This window comes from Amphibalanus amphitrite, unplaced genomic scaffold (genome assembly GCF_019059575.1).
Source record: "Amphibalanus amphitrite isolate SeventyFive unplaced genomic scaffold, NRLGWU_Aamphi_draft 001285F_arrow, whole genome shotgun sequence".
In the NCBI taxonomy this organism is placed as follows: domain Eukaryota; kingdom Metazoa; phylum Arthropoda; class Thecostraca; order Balanomorpha; family Balanidae; genus Amphibalanus; species Amphibalanus amphitrite.
Window position 1 is genome coordinate 75,428 of NW_024882778.1, and position 17,684 is coordinate 93,111.

At 44.9% G+C, this 17,684-nt stretch overlaps 1 protein-coding gene across 1 annotated transcript in view; it reads right to left on the reverse strand.

Annotated features, from left to right (window-relative positions):
- The window catches only part of LOC122371852 (atrial natriuretic peptide receptor 3-like), a gene marked incomplete at its 3' end in the record, with an annotated part of 94,914 nt that overhangs the window by 65,447 nt on the left and 11,783 nt on the right, over nt 1–17,684 (reverse strand). Inside the window, exon 3 of the mRNA XM_043348590.1 lies at nt 12,144–12,349. Coding sequence (XP_043204525.1) covers nt 12,144–12,349 — 206 coding nt within the window. The remainder of the gene's footprint in view (nt 1–12,143; nt 12,350–17,684) is intronic.

The following is a 17,684-nucleotide window of genomic DNA, read 5'->3' on the forward strand; positions in this document are numbered from 1 at the left end:
ACCACGCAACCTAGCGACAAGCGGCAAACGGTGATAGATAGCCCTATCAGGAAACTACCTTGTGACCCAATTTTATTGACCTAGGTCAAACCGATGACGTCACAGGTCAGGTCAAAGGTCAAATTTTCACCGTTTACAGGCATTTCAAGAAATGCGTTGTATAATCGAGTAAAATGCATTTCATTGAAAATCATCGATGGGAAAATGTTCTTCAAACACATATTTTGCTATTTGAGGTCACTGATACCAGGTCAGGTCACAGAGTTCAGGTCACTGGGGGGGGGGGGGGGTCACAGTATTGAAGTGTCGTGTGATACATGTTTTATGGTCCATTTTACATGACAAATGCGATTATGTGGGTCAAGCAGACTTTTGGGCCAGCTTAGGTCACGTTTTGGTCAAGGTCAGGTCAAGGTCAGGTCAAGGTCAGGTCAAGGTCAGGTCAAGGTCAGGTCAAGGTCAGGTCAAGGTCAGGTCAAGGTCAGGTCAAATTAGGTCAACTTTCAAAGTTGATATTTTGCATAAAATGGGTATCGATTCGATGCAGCTCGTCACGGGGAGTTCAATGGTGGTCTTTGTTTTGCCCTACGTGGTCAAGAATCGCTAAAAATTGAGTTCAAAGATTTGACGTCATCATTTTTGAACAGTTTTTTTTCGCTATAACTTGGCCAAAAAACGAGATATCGATCTGAAATTTGGTATGTATATAGAAGAGCACAGGGACTATCATATATTTCCGTTTTTTGGATTTTTTTTTTGGATTTTTTTTTAGTTTTTCTAAAAAAAAATCAATTTTAAACGGTGAATGGATAATTACTCGGCCGATAAAATGTCCAAAAGTAGCGTGGTAGCTGCTACATTCGAATAGGGTTGCGCTGGGGTTGCAGAAGTTGTTGGGTGATATCGTATGCAGCGCCTGTGGCCCAGGCCTCATCGTGACGTCATTAAGATAAAACAGGGTCGCGGCAATCCCCGAAAAGATAGCCTTAAACTATGAACACTTGCCGGCTATCTTTATTGCCCGGTATCGTAACGGTAAATATTCCTATCGTGTAGTTTAGCTACGTTGCAAATCAATTTCGGAGCTCAGCATTTATCGGATCTCGGCAGCATTTTTCATGATCAAGAAGTTTGGCGTAAAATTTTGCAAGTGCAAGCTATTTTCTAATAAAAAGCGATTTATCTGTTGAATTTGTCTGTTGAATATGAAAATGTGCTATGCTGAAACAAGAAACAAAAAAGCACCAATATCTGGTTGTTTCTGAGTTCTGACCTGCATATTGGCTACAGCTCATTGCATAACATGTGACGCAATTTTAAAACGCATGCCACAATGATAATGAGTTGAGTCATAAACATGACCATGAAACAGCGAAAGCAAGACGGAGATGGAAGCATTGTGAGTATTGACAAGCAGCATTGATTACGGCAGCTGTAAAAATACCAACATTTATTTCAAGGCATTTTAATTGGGACATTCTCTTTGCCATATTATCTGCTTCATCATTTTTGAAACCCGTAGCCCTTAAAATCTGCCTTCGCCCGCCACGCCAGTGTTGACGGTGTCGTCGACACCGTCGTGGGGGGGGGGGCGACGTCCACGTCGACGGCGCACGAAGACTTATGTAAACACATTCCCACCAAACCGAACTGTGGCAATGCTGGCACGCCTGTCTGCATCGTCGGCTGGCTGTATTAATGTCAGAAATTGTACCGTGTAAAATGTCCGAGATTGTACGGTTGTGCCGGCCGCCCGACCGAGGCGCCACCTACAGTCGACCACCGCGCCGACTCGCAGCCGGACTGTCAGTCACTCAGTCTTGAGCCTTGCTTGTGTCAGTCACGGACCCGTCGACGCGATCATGATGCAGTCCCAGTCCCAGTCTGATACGCTTCAGTCGCGCACAGAGAGTCACGTTTGATTCGCGCTCGCAGTCGCGCTTCAGTCGCGTTCGCAGTCACAGTCAGGCGCGGTTAGTCACGCTTGAGTCTACGCGCTCGCTGACATCCTCATCGATCGGACTTCGTGTGGAATGCAAAAGTGCCAGAACCTGAACCCTTTCGTTGACTCGCGCCCTGCTGGGGGCTGTTTGAACACGCCCCCCTGTTTTTTTTTTTTTTGGCAGGCCTTATCACACATCTTTTCTGCACATGTTGAGAACATTTTAGACCCAGGTCACCAGGTCACTCAAGGGCAGGTCACCAGATCACGTCAAATGACCACACCTTATAAAAATTTCAATATCTGCCATAGCTACACCGATTGGCCGAACGCTTTGAAACTTTCAGCGATTGACAAGTGTAGTAGTAGTATATGTAAGTACAAAATGTATGTCTCGGAATTTGTATATCCGTGACCTAAGGACAGGCCAATTTTGCGGCCTCTCAGTTGATAGTCAATTGGAAAAAATAAATGCGCCTATTTTTGACGCACGTCATTCTAAAACTGGAAACTGGCGACCTTGACCCCTCTTTAGTTCCCTGAGATCATCCCAGGTCACGACTGGTATCTAACGTTTTTTTGCGAATAACTTTTGATAGAGGCAGTTAGAGCTTAGAGTGATGAAAACGCCTTAGAAGTGTTCCGCTCGGCGATACGGATCGTCTGACATAACATGATGTTGCAACATGACCTTTTCGGTCAGGTCATGATCCTGACCTGAGATCAAATTTTCAAGTTGACCTTTCAAGGTCAAATTATCGTTCATTCGATTGGCCTTGACGAGAAGAACATGATGCCGGTAAAAGTAAGCTCGTGCAAGGGTTGAGTCAAAAGTTATTGCAGAAAAACTGTTTCCGCAAAAATCGTCTATTTTGGCAGCTTTTGCACCCCTGCCTTACAGACAAAACCATTGATCTTAGGTCAACTCTGAGATTGAGAGAATTACTCAGAAAGAGCATTAAGAGGGCTATCAAATGCGCTTCTCAGCGGCGCCGTAGCGCCGCGTGCAGCTTGGCGCGGCCACATGCGCGTTCCGCTGTGGACCAAAGTATTGTTGTAAGTACCAGCGATGACTACATACAATTTCATCGTGGTGAAACGTGTCACTGAGGGCTCATCAAAAAATAAAAATGTCGGGTGTCGAGTGGAGTGGAGTGAAAAGGACATAAGAAAAGACAGGAGAGAGATAGAGTCAGAGAGAGAGAGAGAGAGAGAGAGAGAGAGAGAGAGAGAGAGAGAGAGAGAGAGAGAGAGAGAGAGAGAGAGAGAGAGAGAGAGAGAGAGAGAGAGAGAGAGAGAGACAGAGACAGAGAGAGACAGAGAGAGACAGAGAGAGACAGAGAGAGGAGAGAGAGACAGAGAGAGAGAGAGAGAGAGAGAGAGAGAGAGAGAGAGAGAGAGAGACAGAGACAGAGACAGAGAGAGAGAGAGTGAGAGAGAGAGAGGAGAGAGAGAGAGAGAGAGAGAGAGAGAGAGAGAGAGAGAGAGAGAGAGAGAGAGAGAGAGAGAGAGAGAGAGAGAGAGAGAGAGAGAGAGAGAGAGAGAGAGAGAGAGAGAGAGAGAGAGAGAGAGAGAGAGATGAAACAAAAGTAAGACACAATGTGTTCAATTTAATGTGCAACATTAAACGAGAAAAAAAAATGGATAAGCAACATAAAAAAACTGAAAACAAAAGTGGCCCATCACGTAAAAAGTTAGTGGAGACTAGATGAATATAGCACACTGGTATGTCTGGAGCTATATTTAAAAAAGGCTTCACAGTAAGCCGCTATATTAGCCTAATGACATCGTTCAGAAATCTTACTGCTTAAAAATGAGCTAACACTCTTGCAAAGTGGGAACGATAGCTAAGTGGAGCTGACTGAAACTGATTACGTCATTAGGAGCTGATGCCGTCGAGGAGTCACCCTGGCCTACACGACGGAAAGTCCACCCGCATTGATTAGTTTCGCTCGAAATCTCTGCGGCGGCCATATGTCATGCGATAATGCGCCGAGCCGGCTGGCACACTTTGCTTTGGGCTTCCACTTTATCAAGGAGCCATTTTTGGAACACGCTTCGGTAATCAACTACCGTCGACAAAATATTTACACCGCAAACGTGGCAAAGTTTGAACGAAGTCCACTGTTATGACAAGCCAAGATGCGAAACCAATATCGTGTCTATGCTGAATTGCTTAGGTCACGTAAATAATCAAATTTGGAGCTTTTGAAATAGCTTCCGCATATACGCAATCGAAATAATAGTATTCAAAGATCCAGAGCACATTCTTACGATTTATAGAGGAGAACCCATTTAACCCGGCAGTTGCTGGGGTATTTCGCCAACCGCCGTTTGCAGGGGGGGGGGGGGTGCGTTAAACGCCCCCAGCCTCGAGAACCAATAGGCGCATGGCGAAACGCACGAGGCGGCAAACGAAAAAAAGCGATGAGACGCTTCAGATGAGTACTTAAAGGTTGAATTTCGAGGTCACAGGTCGGGTGAAGGTCAGGTCAAACACCTGAAATAAGGCTTTCAGTAGCATGGACTTCAGATGTTGAACGTTCATTGTGACATGTATGATTAGATAAGTGAAACTTTTCAATATAAAGGTACTGTATTACAGAAAGCCTTCGCAAAACCAGGTTTTGCGAAGGCTTTCAATAATACAGTACTTTTATATTTAAAAAGTTTCACTTATCTAATATCTAGTCATAAATGGTCTTCAGAACCTCGTAATGGGTGCCTCTCGTGATACACTCTGTCAAAACTGCTCACAATCCTTCATAAAAGGCCTAAAGAGTGTCAGATCTATGTATGGGTCAGTCAAACATAAGCCAGGGTCAAGGTCAGGTCAATCAGGTAGGCACATATCCCCGAAAATCAAAACTGGTATTCGCAGTCTATGACACATGTTTTATGGGTAATTTGGGGCGTAGAACATGATAGTGGCATTCTTTTTATTATACGAGAGGCTCGAGGGAACAACAAAGATCCCTCCGTTTCGTTGTAAGATCGGATTATCACCAATTCGCCACGGCGCGGCATTTCGTGATCATTTTCAAGGGTTCATGAAGGATAGGTAACTGTGTTGTCTTTCTGTCTTGAACGTCCCTAGTAGAGGTGGCAAAATGTGGACCCGAGGGGCGAGGACCCGGTTCCTGAAAATTTTCTGACGGGCCCAACCGGGTCTTACCATAAACCATACCTACATCTTGTACACTACGCTTGATTGCAAAATATGAAGTGAATGGAAAGAAAACATTTTCTTATGTATGTTCCTTTCCACACTGTAGCTCATAAGTATTCCCAGAGGGAAAAAGGCTGTTTTACATGATGCAACTAATGATTTCTACAAATGCTTTGTATTAATGATAATAAATCGTTTAGCGGACTGACTCTGGGTGTAAAGAAGCTATTTTTCCCTGTACTTCGACCTTTATTGACAGGTCTTCAAAGGGGCAATGCGATTCAAAAAACAATGATCTGATCTGATCTGAAACAATGAATGATCACAACCAGATGCTTTGTATTAATTGAATTTTGGGGAACGGGTCCAACTGATTCCGATTCCAACAATTATACCGGGTCTGACTGGTTCCAGAAATGTCCAGCCGGGTCTGGTTCGAGTCTGGTTCCCAAAATTTTCACCTTTTGCCACCTCTAGTCCCTAGTCCTGTCTGCTGGTGTGAAACTTTAAAAGCCCTCAGTACATCGCAGAAATCTCAAAATTGAAATGCAGGAATGCTGAACAGTTTGAATAACCTTATCCAAATTAAACTCGAGTGTTAGCCCGCGCCCCGTTGGGCTCTGCCGAGCAACGCGCCCGGTTGGGGGGGGGGCCATTTTGGCCCCCCCCCTAAGATCTCGAGAACCACGCAACATAGCGACAAGCGGTAAACGGCGTTGGATAGCCCCAACGGGGAACTACCTTGTGACCCAATTTTATTGACCTAGGTCAAACCGATGACGTCACAGGTCAGGTCAAAGGTCCAATTTTCACCGTTTACAGGCACTTCAAGAAATGCGTTATAAAATCGAGTAAAATGCATTTCATTGAAAATCATCGATGGGGAAATGTTCTTCAAACACATATTTTGCTATTTGAGGTCACTGATACCAGGTCAGGTCACAGAGGTCAGGTCACGGGGGGTCACAATATGAAAGTGTCGTGTGATACATGTTTTATGGTCCATTTTACATGACAAATGCGATTATATGGGTCAGGCAGCCTTTGGGGCCAGCTTAGATCACGTTTTGGTCAAGGTCAGGTCAAGGTCAGGTCAAGGTCAGGTCAAATTAGGTCAAATTTCAAAGTTAATATTTTTGCATAAAATGGGTATCGAATCGATGCAGCTCGTCACGGGGAGTTCAATGGTGGTCTTTGTTTTGCCGTACGTGGTCTAGAATTGCTAAAAATTGAGTTCAAAAATTTGACGTCATCATTTTTGAACAGTTTTTTCGCTATAACTTGGCCAAAAAACGAGATATCGATCTGAAATTTGGTATGTATATAGAAGAGCGCTGGGACTATCACATATATTCCGGTTTTTTCGAAATTCGGAAAATTTTGGATTTTTTCAAAGTTTTTCTAAAAAAATCAATTTTTTGAATTTTTTTTGGTCAAAAACCAAAAATTTTGAAAATCCGAGATAGCAGTTTTGTAGCGCCGCTTTTTGTCTACTAGACCATATAAAGAACTTTGAAATTGCTTGATAACTGTAGATTTGGTGAGCGTTTCAAGATTGCATGTTTTTTGCTCATTTTTGCTCGAACATGACCTCAGTTTGACCTCAATAACTCCTGACCTAAGGTGACCTAAGACTTGAAATTTGGTGTGAAGGTGTCAAATTGATGCCCGGGAAGGTACTGAAAATTTGGCGGCGCTGCGCGCCGCCGTTTTCTTGCTATTCAGGAAAAACCACAGGGGGGGGCCAAAATGGCCCCCCCCCAACGGGGCGAGGGTTAGTATTGTGTTTCCCGGCTTGACCGATAAAGGCACGCCAAGCTCCGTCTCTTCTGCAATCGCCGTTATTGCATTTCTTTGCAGCCTCGAATGCAGTGATGCAATATCGGATGCGTGTGATAAGCACGGCTTCGATCAACAGATGACGCGTATAACTTTGAAATTTGTTTTAAACTTCATCAAACTTTTAAGAATAAGATTGCAATTTCGGATGAAGAAGGTAATGTGTGATTACTAATATAGACGGAATGGAACGGTTTGCAAGAGAGCGCTGTAACGCTTGATTTGTCGTAGGGAAGAAAGTGGATGTTGGGGTTAAGTGAGCTTTGCGAGGCATTATTGTGGGGGTTGATCTTCATTCAGCACCGGACAAATCATTCCAAGCCCAGAGACCTTACACGAGATTAACCCTCGCATGTGTAGGGGGGGGGGGGGGTCGGATGGACCCCCCCATGGTTTTTCGCGAATAACTCGCGTAAAAAGCGGCCGATCGCGACGAAACTTTCAGTACCCTCGCATTGATCAATTTTACACCTACCCTGAAAATTTCATGACCCTGACTTAAATGACCTTTGACCTGTGACCTCTTTTCCGAGACCATGTTTGGCCGGAATCGCGATTTGGCGTACGTCGGCTCGCATTAGCCGCGCGTTTGCAAGCTTTTCGTGGTTTCAAACGTTCAAACATGTGATGTGATGTTGCTCCCATGCATTAGGGTGGGTGTCAAGGTCACCTGAAGGTCAGGTCAGGTCATTGACCTTTGGTGACCTCGGGTGACCTCGGTTAACTTTTTCGAGTTTTACATGTTTCTAGGCTAGTTTTTGGAGCTGAATTCGAATTTAGCAACCATTTGAACATTTACGAAGTAGTTTTGGTGCCTTCGTAACATGTTACGAAGCTGTCAGAGGCGGTTGACACGTACTACGAATACCCGTCACGACGCCTACTGGTTGACCTGACCTGACCTGACCCGACCTGGTCTAAATTCTTAAAGACATCATCTGTGATCAAAACTAACACGATATTCGTGATCAGCACCCCGAAAAACCCCTTAGCAGCCACACTTTACGACTTTCTAATAGGTCCCGATTTTCCCGACTTTGGGTCATTGACCTGACCTGGAAGGTTAACCAATGACCTAGGACCGTAAAATTGGGTATCATCGGCTTCCTCTCGTCACGGGCAACACGCTCGTTTTTTCCGCGAAGCTCTAGCTCGATCAGGGGCCAAACGGCAAGGGGGGGGGGTCCAACCGACCCCCCCTACACATTAGAAGCTGGAAAACGCCGCACACATGCGAGGGTTAAGAAGGAGCTTCAATGTTTCGGTGTCAGGCTACAAGTGTGAATACTGAATACTGAATTATGCCCAGATAATTGACGGTGTAGGAGTGTAAACTACATGCCCTTGCTCTCAGTCTGCCTATAATTGTTCCCCTGACCCTCCTATCGGCTGCTTCCCATGCTCCCAATAGTTGGACTACTACGGCAGCCTGCCCGAAGATATACACATGTGACATAAAGTACATAGGTGAAAACGTTTAATCCCATTTCCCCGAAGTCGATCAGAAAGGCTAAAGAGTTTGTTACGCTATATAGTTACGGTACACCAATCCTTGATCATCTTGTTTTGACTGAGATGTTACCGTCAGAACTTATTCAAACACCAGACTTTCCAAGAAAATGGTAAGAAGAGTATGCATCGGTATTCGGTTTCGCGTAGCTTGTGAAATTATAGACATTGCTGTCCGTCTTTGGCCTCAGTCCATTCAAACATTCGAGCGAATTTTTTTCAGTTGTATTATCCCAGCATTCTATATATATTCTATATATGGCACAAGGATAAACAAATCTCACACCAACAACAGTTAGTAACCTAGTTGTAGGTATCACATGACACTCTTGATTGACTGCCTGCCGACTTGTGCTCCTGAACTCTGAAGGTGCCAAGCGGTCCAGTCGCCCAGCCGAGAACTATGCCGCTTTACTGTCACCTCTACGCGAGCTCCCATACTACTAGTTCTCCCGATGGCTGGTAGGTGGCAGCCTAGTTCGTGCGCGGCGCCGCATCATCACGGACTCCTCGGATCTGATGGAAGCAATGAATGGTGACTGGGATGGGAGACCAGTGATCTGTGGATAAGATATAGCAGTAAAGGAACTTTCAGAATAGGGACGAAGGTTCGGGGAGCCAGGAGAGATATCAATAGCAACTCTCGCCAGAGCTGCCCGAATTAGGCGAACAAATTATCTGAGGGCTTAAACGGCTTAACGCGCTCTGAATACCGCAATACATCAGGTGTACTATCAATCAAACTCTCGGTAGAACACACCTGTCCGTGCTTCTATCCTCAGGATACTGAAATCCTTCTCCTCCACGCCACAACCCCCTTCCGGGCTGGGCAGGCAACTTTATCTCATGCGGGCTGCTCCCTTGGAGCGGCACCGTTGCTCCTGAGGGAGCGCACCCCGTAGCCGGGTGCAGTGAGTGCCTTGGGGCTGGGTGGCCTGTCCTTTGGACGGGCTCAGCCCCGGCGACTCACTAGGGTGCCTGCCCAGACCAATGTCTCCCCCTAATTCCTATCATCCTTCCGGCTCTGCAATGGTCTTGTCGACCGAAAGGGCCTAACCCAACAAAACAAACAAACAAATCGGTAGAACATACTTTGGTCACCAAGCTGAGGTATGCAGCCTGACCTCAGGGAAAACAATTGCCATAGGTTGTCAGTGGTTAGTGTGATCCGTGCACGCGTATAGCGTCTTTCAAACAAGACATTCTCGCCGGCATAAATTTCGCCGGGTCCTACGGGATAAATAATGATTGTGACTGTGAGACGTTAAAATACCACAGCTGGTCTTGCCGCATCGCCTGCGCCGGAAAAAATGCCCTAACTGCTGGAAAAAACTTCCCTCTATCTGTCAGATTCAACCAGCAGGCCCTATTTTGTTCATGTCTCGTGGCTCCATCAGAATCAGGTGCATAATGAAATGTTCTGACGCGCCTCGTATGCGTTTGAGGTATGCCGTTTATGGAATTTAGGGTATCTAGCGCTCTCTTTGGTGTCTTCCAATGTCAACAGCGCCTCAAAGCTCTGCGACCCCTTTCCTTCCATTAGTTATGGATTATGGTATCACGGCTTTACGAAAATTTGAATGTAACTAAATTGCAAGCAAATCCAACAGCATACCTTTATTCCACATATCTGCAATTTAATTTTCTAAATACCTATGGCGGTATTCATATAGAGTACTGCATAAGGTCGTAAGGATTTAATCACTGCATAGACTGTGCTGAGGTCACTTTGTTCGATTTTTGAGAGAGCATGAAGATGTTGCTAATTGCTATAGACTTCATTAAACCTGAGTCCAAGGTTCAGCCTGCAGGAAATTTCCCAGCAATGAACTTTCTGTCAGCGTGTCACTCAGCATCTGTTAGGGTGCAGAGAGTCGGTGCAGGCGAACATTCGTAAGGTCGCGCCTAAATGGTATAGTTCGTTTTTCTTAAGTTTGCCCCTCACTGTAAATGTCTTTTTGAACACAGCACGAGAATTGCTAGCTGAATTACTGAGAAAACTGGTTGGCGCACATTGTATTGTAGATATGAATAATATTTTCAAAATAAGCTTTGAACACCGACGATTTAACGTTATGTTAAGCGCCGTGCAATTTATTTATTAGTTCAGACATAATTCCTGAGAAGTCGTCTATCCCTGTGGGGCTGTAGGTATTGGCAAATACGAGCTACGAGTCTGTGAAATAGTAAATAAATTTGATCAAATTGATCGTCTGTCAAATCTGGTCAAATCAATGTGCGCCAACCAGTTTTCTAAGGAATTCAGCTAGCAATTCTCGTGCTATGTTCAAAAAGACGTTTACAGTGAGGGGTTAACTTAAGAAAAACGAACTATAGGCATCCAGCATGATGGATCAGGTTTCAAAGCTATCCGTGGTAATTAGCTTCGAACAAAGAAGAACCAATGTAGCATATTGTATATTGTATGTATATCTTATGCTGTACTATGACTCATCATATTGTACTCGCGCCGTACGCACATGTCTGCCAGTCGCAGCCCTATGAACTCGCCTGATACGTTATCGTGTGCTCGATCATGCGTGGATATCATGTTCGGAAATCTGAGCTGTTCATCAGTCATAAATTCTATCGCAGCTTCCAAACTTTATGGCTGTCATTTCGATAGGCGCGCTATGTACTCAGGTTTGCAATATAAGATATCATCTATCGACCAATGTGTTAACAGAAAGTGTGAAGTAAAGCATCCGTAAGGAAGCCCGACACTATTGAAGCTTTCCTCTCCTCTCCGTTGCCGGGCGGAGCGCACCGCACATCACAAACTTTTCACGGCTTTCCCGCAGCACAATGTCCGCTAGGAGTCCAGTTAGCCCCCAGTTTGCTCGTTCGTAACCTCCCCACGCTATTGACGTCTGAACTTGTCGGTGAGAAGTTTTATGATCTAACGAGTCGATGGGAACGGAATTCACACCGGTAGTAACAGGGAGCGTCAGACTCGGAAAATAAAGCGTGGGTCACGAAAACCACGTTGGAGCAAGGAAGTAAACGGTGTATCGCCGCGCTGCAGTCAGGTCCTGTTAGAGGCTGGCCCACTACATCAACTGTCACGACTCGTGATGATAATTGATCGTTCAGCAAGAGGCGTCTTTCCAATGACACCAACCGTATACGGGCTAACTATCGATGACACCAATAATGATACGGTAGTTTGCTGTAAACAACAAACTGTAAACGCCGAAAAAGATGTCCTTTGTTGAGCAACTGCAGTCACTGCGACCGGACGGCAATTCCTTATGTTATTCTTGGCGTCGAGCTTCGCAGAAAAACACGGCGAGGTCGAACGGTGTTTACCTCCGTTTAGGATATTCCGGACTCCGAAATGTGCTTTCTCGTTTACGCGTTCAACGCAGTGAGCCATGGAAGAGCAGAAACGACGAGATTGGATTTTCACCAGATACGGGATTTTCGGCATTCAATCGGACTTATTTCTGCCACCGGCTGCTGCCGAACGAAAATCATTTATGCATCACCTACTTACCATATTCGCTGGGAGCTACTTTACCTTACGAATGTGAGGCTACGCTGGTGACGAGTATATCAAGGGACTCACATTGTGTTTCGACTTGCCAATTAAAAAAAAAGATAATTATACGGTGGCCAGGCGTGTGTCAACAGTGGCAGCTATGCAAAAAGCTATGAAATCCAGACTGCCACACTGGTACTCACTGCCATAGTCCAGGCCGATTTTGGAGCGCAGGTTGTCCCTCAGGGTGAAGCGCCGATTCTGACCGAGGTCGAACGTGCCGTAAGAGACGTTGTTGGTCTTGAGCAGGCCGATCAGACTTGACATTGCCAAGTAGCAAGTGTGGTGGCCGGCCACAGACTCGTAGGCATCCCGGTCGAACAGTAGCAACACCTTGCGCCAGTTGAACCTGAGGGTTAGCGAACACGGTAAGTGAGGTGTTGGAATGCAGTTAACCCTCGCCCATGTAGGGGGGGGGTTGGTGCAACCCCCCCCTGAGGTTTTTCGGAAATAGTGCAAAAACGGCGGCGCGCAGCGCCGCCAAATTTTGGGTACCTTATGGGGCAAACCTTGTGCATCTTTTGATAAAAAAAAAAATTTGACCGGGTCATGTCAGGTCACGGAGTTATGACGTCACAAAGGGAACAGCCTCCGGCCGGATTTTCGCAAACTGAGTGCCAACGCCCGAGGTTTCCTGCCCGTGGTACGGACATCGGTTGATGGATCGTGATGAAACTTCCCATGCATGTTGGGGCAAGTATTGGCTATCATATGGTATAAGAAACTTGACCGGGTCAGGTCAGGTTACGGAGCTATGACGTCACAAGAGGAACAGCGTCCGGTACTATTTTTGAAAAGCGCCCGAACCACTATTTTGCTAATTCTTGTCACCTCGATGGGAATATGCAGCAATATTAGCTTCTATAGGGAGCAAATGGACCTCCCAAATCCAAAAATACAATCAGATTTCAAAAATTTAAATTTTGATTTTTCGAATTTCTGCCGCCGACTGTGACCTTGCCGACTTCCGGCGCTCCCAACGCGCCATTTTTAGAGCTAGGGAAACGAAATACATACCAAACGATAGAGAATTGATAAAGGAACACGAAAGTGAAGGTTTCAAGTCGATATCTCCCACCGCTTTGCCGCAATCGCCGCGGAAAGTTGAAAAAGTCTATTTTTCCGAAAAATTTGACCTTTGACCGGTCAAAAGTAGGTCAAATGTTGACCTAGGACCAAAAAATATACCACCAATCGCGAGATCTCGGCGAGAGCAATCCGTTGGTTTTTTCCGCTAAGCTCTACAACGCTCCGTTTTCAAACGCCAAGGGGGGGGGGTCGCACCAACCCCCCCCCCCTGCATGGGCGAAGGTGGCAGATCGCCGTTTACGGGCGAGGGTTAAATGACCGTTGGTGAGAAGGAATGTCATGACAGTGAGTGAGATGAGCAGTAACTATTGACGCCGGCAGAAGCTAGAATGGAAGGTGCGTCTGATTTTTAAGTGGGGGAGCTTCACGACATGCCGACTTCTGTTGACCGGTTTCGCCTGCTGTCCACTCTCGAGACGTTGCTACCGTCCTTGCTGAAGCCGTGTGAGGTGCGCCCGTCGCCGGCTGCGGGTGTGTAACTGCTACCCCGCTGATCTCTTGCCTCCCTCCCCCCCCCTCCCCGTCGCTAAAGCCCATCGAATGTTTTCTCTCTCTCCCATCCCCAAAACCACATCACCGCTATGATTCCGTGAATGCGTCGTTTCCTCTACTGCTGCTTAGCTCCTGCCAGAGTGTTTTGTTACGTTTATGCTGCGCCAGATCCATCATTTTGAGCTGAAATAAATGAATGAAAAAACTTATTTAGCGATGTTACATTATACCTTCAGCAATGTATCATGGACGGATCTTGCTTGCCTCTTCTTTAGAACGGCATATTAGCAGGTCAATAACGTTGATTGGGAGGATGATATTTTTCTGTCAACATTCCTGTATACGGGACCCAAGATCTGTGCTGGTTGGATGAGGCGTTCTAACAACTCTCATCGCTTAAAGGACTGGAAAACGTAAGATTTGTAAATTAATCTGCGAAGCCCTGTTTCTAATTCAGTCTGCTCGTGGCTGGTCCATGATAAGTTCTTGGCGGAGAAGCTAAGTGCGCCAATTAACATTTGTGTTCAAGCTACGTGTGATAAAAATAGTTTCACAGCAGCCGCATGCATTCCTTAAAGGAAATAGTTCACATTTTAACATGGGTTTTGAACTGGAATAGCAGTTCCGTAGCTTGGGCTGAGACGAGCATAAATCAGGAGCTTTTACAGCCCAACGATCACCCTAGGCAAAGATATTCTATTTCTCGTCCCGAAAAATGTGTCTTGCGTTGAGGATGTGTGCCTTGCATATATTCGCATCCAGTATGAAACGAGCATGGGTCCCGAAAATTCTTCAGAAACTAGAGAAATTATCTACGAGAACTCTAGAGAAATTCGCTCCAGTGAGGCGCTCCAGTAACAAAAGCACGAGCAGATCGCCCAAATGATAGATAGATAGATAGATAGATAGATAGATAGATAGATAGATTTGTATTTCAGACTAACAGTCCATTGCTATGAGTTGATGATGGATGTACCAGATGGATGATGGATGAGCAACAAACATCGATTAAGGCACACTCCCAGTCGATGCACATTCAATGTAGCACAGCATGACAATAGAGCTTACTGAGCCAAAAGCGTCTCAGTTTTGATCTGAAACGGAGATCCCCTGAATTGATTGCTTCAATGATGCTATTGGGGCTTTGTTCAAGTCTTCTCAGAAACTTATAAATAAGTTTCCTGAACACGCTTTCACAATTCAGCACTCTAAAATATGCACATGTCATACTCGTACTCTCAAATTTCGATAACCCGATAAGTCGTTTAAGAAGGTTGTGATAGCTCACAATGAGTCGATTCATAGTTGCCTTCCTATAGTTCCACCACAGGTGTGCACAGTACATCGATGAACAGTAAGTCTCAAATAGTTTCAGTTTGACATCTACAGTACACATGTGAAACATCCTTATGATCATATTCCCTCTGACAAATAAACCTTTGTTCTGATTGGCAATATCTAGATCATCAGTCATGTCTTCCTCTATGATATGCCCAAGATATTTAACTTTATCAACACATACTAACGGCATGGGTCCTAACATAAAATCAGGTATTTTGACATTCCTCATCCCCTTCGATCTACATGACATTGCAACACTTTTTGAACTATTATACACAACATCATTTGCCATACCAAATTCATGGCACACATTCAACAGTTTTTGCATCCCTGCACTTGATGGAGAGATAAGCACCACATCATCAGCATACATCAGGTGATTGACCAATTTCCGACCTATAAGACAACCTATGCCCATTTCATTTAATCTGCTAGACAACTCATCTATAAACACGTTGAAAAGGGGAGGTGACAAGATACCTCCCTGCCGGACACCATTGGACACTTTAAACTTTTCTGAAAAAGTGGATCCCCATTTAATGACCATTTCCTGCTCTTGGTACCAGAACGCAAGCAATCTTAGGTACACATAAGGAACACCTCTCTCTGAAAGCCTCTGAAAGAGAATTTTATGATTAACACGGTCAAACGCCTTGCTGCGATAATTTCTCTAGTTTCTGAAGAATTTTCGGGACCCATGCTCTTTTCATACTGGATCGCGTGTGCCTTACAGAAACTGAAAAGTTCTTCCTATATCAAAAATATAGAAGATAATTTTTTGTTATAAAAAGGTTTTATTTTCTTTTCTGATCATTTTGAACATAAAAAATCACAAATCCATTGCAAGAAAAATAATTTCGTGAAAGTGAACTATTTCCTTTAACGCCAAATAAAAGTGGAATTACATAAATCTAACCCTTATATTTCGAATAGATCTATGACACGTGAACTTCGAAGGAAACAGTAAAACAAACAATGCTCGATTGATTTGTAGTGTGAAGCTTTTGACAGATGCGTCCGAATTCTGGTGGAAGTTTGAAAACATTGGTCACTCGCTGAGATTAAAAGCAAACTTGTCTGAATGAGGGTACTGTTTAAGCGATGAATAATTGCCGTTCGACTGTTCAGGAATGGCACCATCGACCAGTGTGTGCAAACTATATTTGTGCTTGTTTACCTGGCTTGTTTACCTGGCTTCTGGGTGCGCCCACCCAGAAGCGTACCCAAAAGCTGGTGATTAAAAACAAATACATGTAAAGCACGGCGCCTCCTGCAACGAAAAACAAGTCTAGAACTTCTTAATGAGCTCCGGTAAATTTCCTTTGGTATAAGGCGAGACAGCTTTGGCGCAGTATTTGGTCACCTATGAGCTTCAAGTTAATTTTGGTAGAAGTTCAACGTAAAAAGCAGGCATGCATGCAATCATTGCCTACTATGACATTTGTTAATTAAATCACCGATTATAAATTTCCTTACAATTTTAGAATACCCTCACTGGATATGTTATCGTAAGTTGGATAAAAAATGAGCGTAAATTTTCAGGCTAAAAATAATCTTGCAGAGAGTGTTTAGAAAATCTACAAACATTTTTCGTATCGGTCTTAGATAAATTTCGAAATTCGAATCCCGATAATTTAAGCTCTGATTAAAACCCTATTATAGGAGTGAGTGGTAATAAACACCACTGCACTGGTGGCTACTGAAACGATAAAAAAAACAGCCGTGGCAAGTGGAAATCCCCTTTCTCTACCTCTCCCACCCCCTCCCGCCTGACGACTCTCATAACACGAAACACTCCGACACAAAAAATCGCCCCCGTGGCATCCGGCGCGGTGGAGTCATCGCCTGTTTCTTGTCCGTGTCAGTCTCGTGCTATTGTTCGCGAGGGGAACAGCGGCTCGGTGGGCGCCAAACAGCGATCTTCTCACAGAGAGCCGACTGGCCCCCCGCCGGGCCGCGGCGTATACTGACAAGGAAGATCGTCCCGGGGGGCCGGCGTCCAACACGCAGGCTCAGGGAGGGGTGCGGTCACTCAGCAGGGCAGTGGTGATCGGCTATCATATACTGGGGAGCTTGTCTGTTTTCGTACTGAGCGAACAGCCCTGTCAAGTGAGCTACGGCATGTTGAAGGCGATGTGAGCAGGCACGGGCAAATATCGCTCGCCCTCATGACCATTTAAAAAGGCACAAGTAAAGCTAATCAATTTAATTTACTCCTTTGTTTTACACATGAGGCAAAGAAGTAGCTTTTATTGCTAATTTGAAATTTTTAATGTCAAATAAATGGTATTCAAATACATATAACTGGCGATCTTTTTACTCAAAATACTTATTGACCTTTTTGCTGACCTTTTTGTTACTCCTTGAGTGATATTGATATTTTCTGAACCAGTGTTCAGAGATATGAGGAACGTACAACAAGCTGATATAGGTATTGACCGATTTCGAGCAAAACGCGCAATTTGAAAAAGCTTTCGCACGCAGTATGATCAACGTATGTCGAATCACATCGAAACCAAAGCTTGACCAATTGATCGCAGAATGCTGAGCTTCCGAACGCACCCTTCCTAACGCAACATCTGCCCATATGTCACTGAGACACATGGCTAGCTGAGCCCTACATATGTCGGTCCTGTTATTACGCATGAGTCCCTGTCCATGATTTCTGCCACATTTCATCATCAGCTGCACCTGAGATCTACATTTGAACCTAATGACGGACCAGGATATCAGAAACTTAAATCCTTGCCAAAACTTTGTCA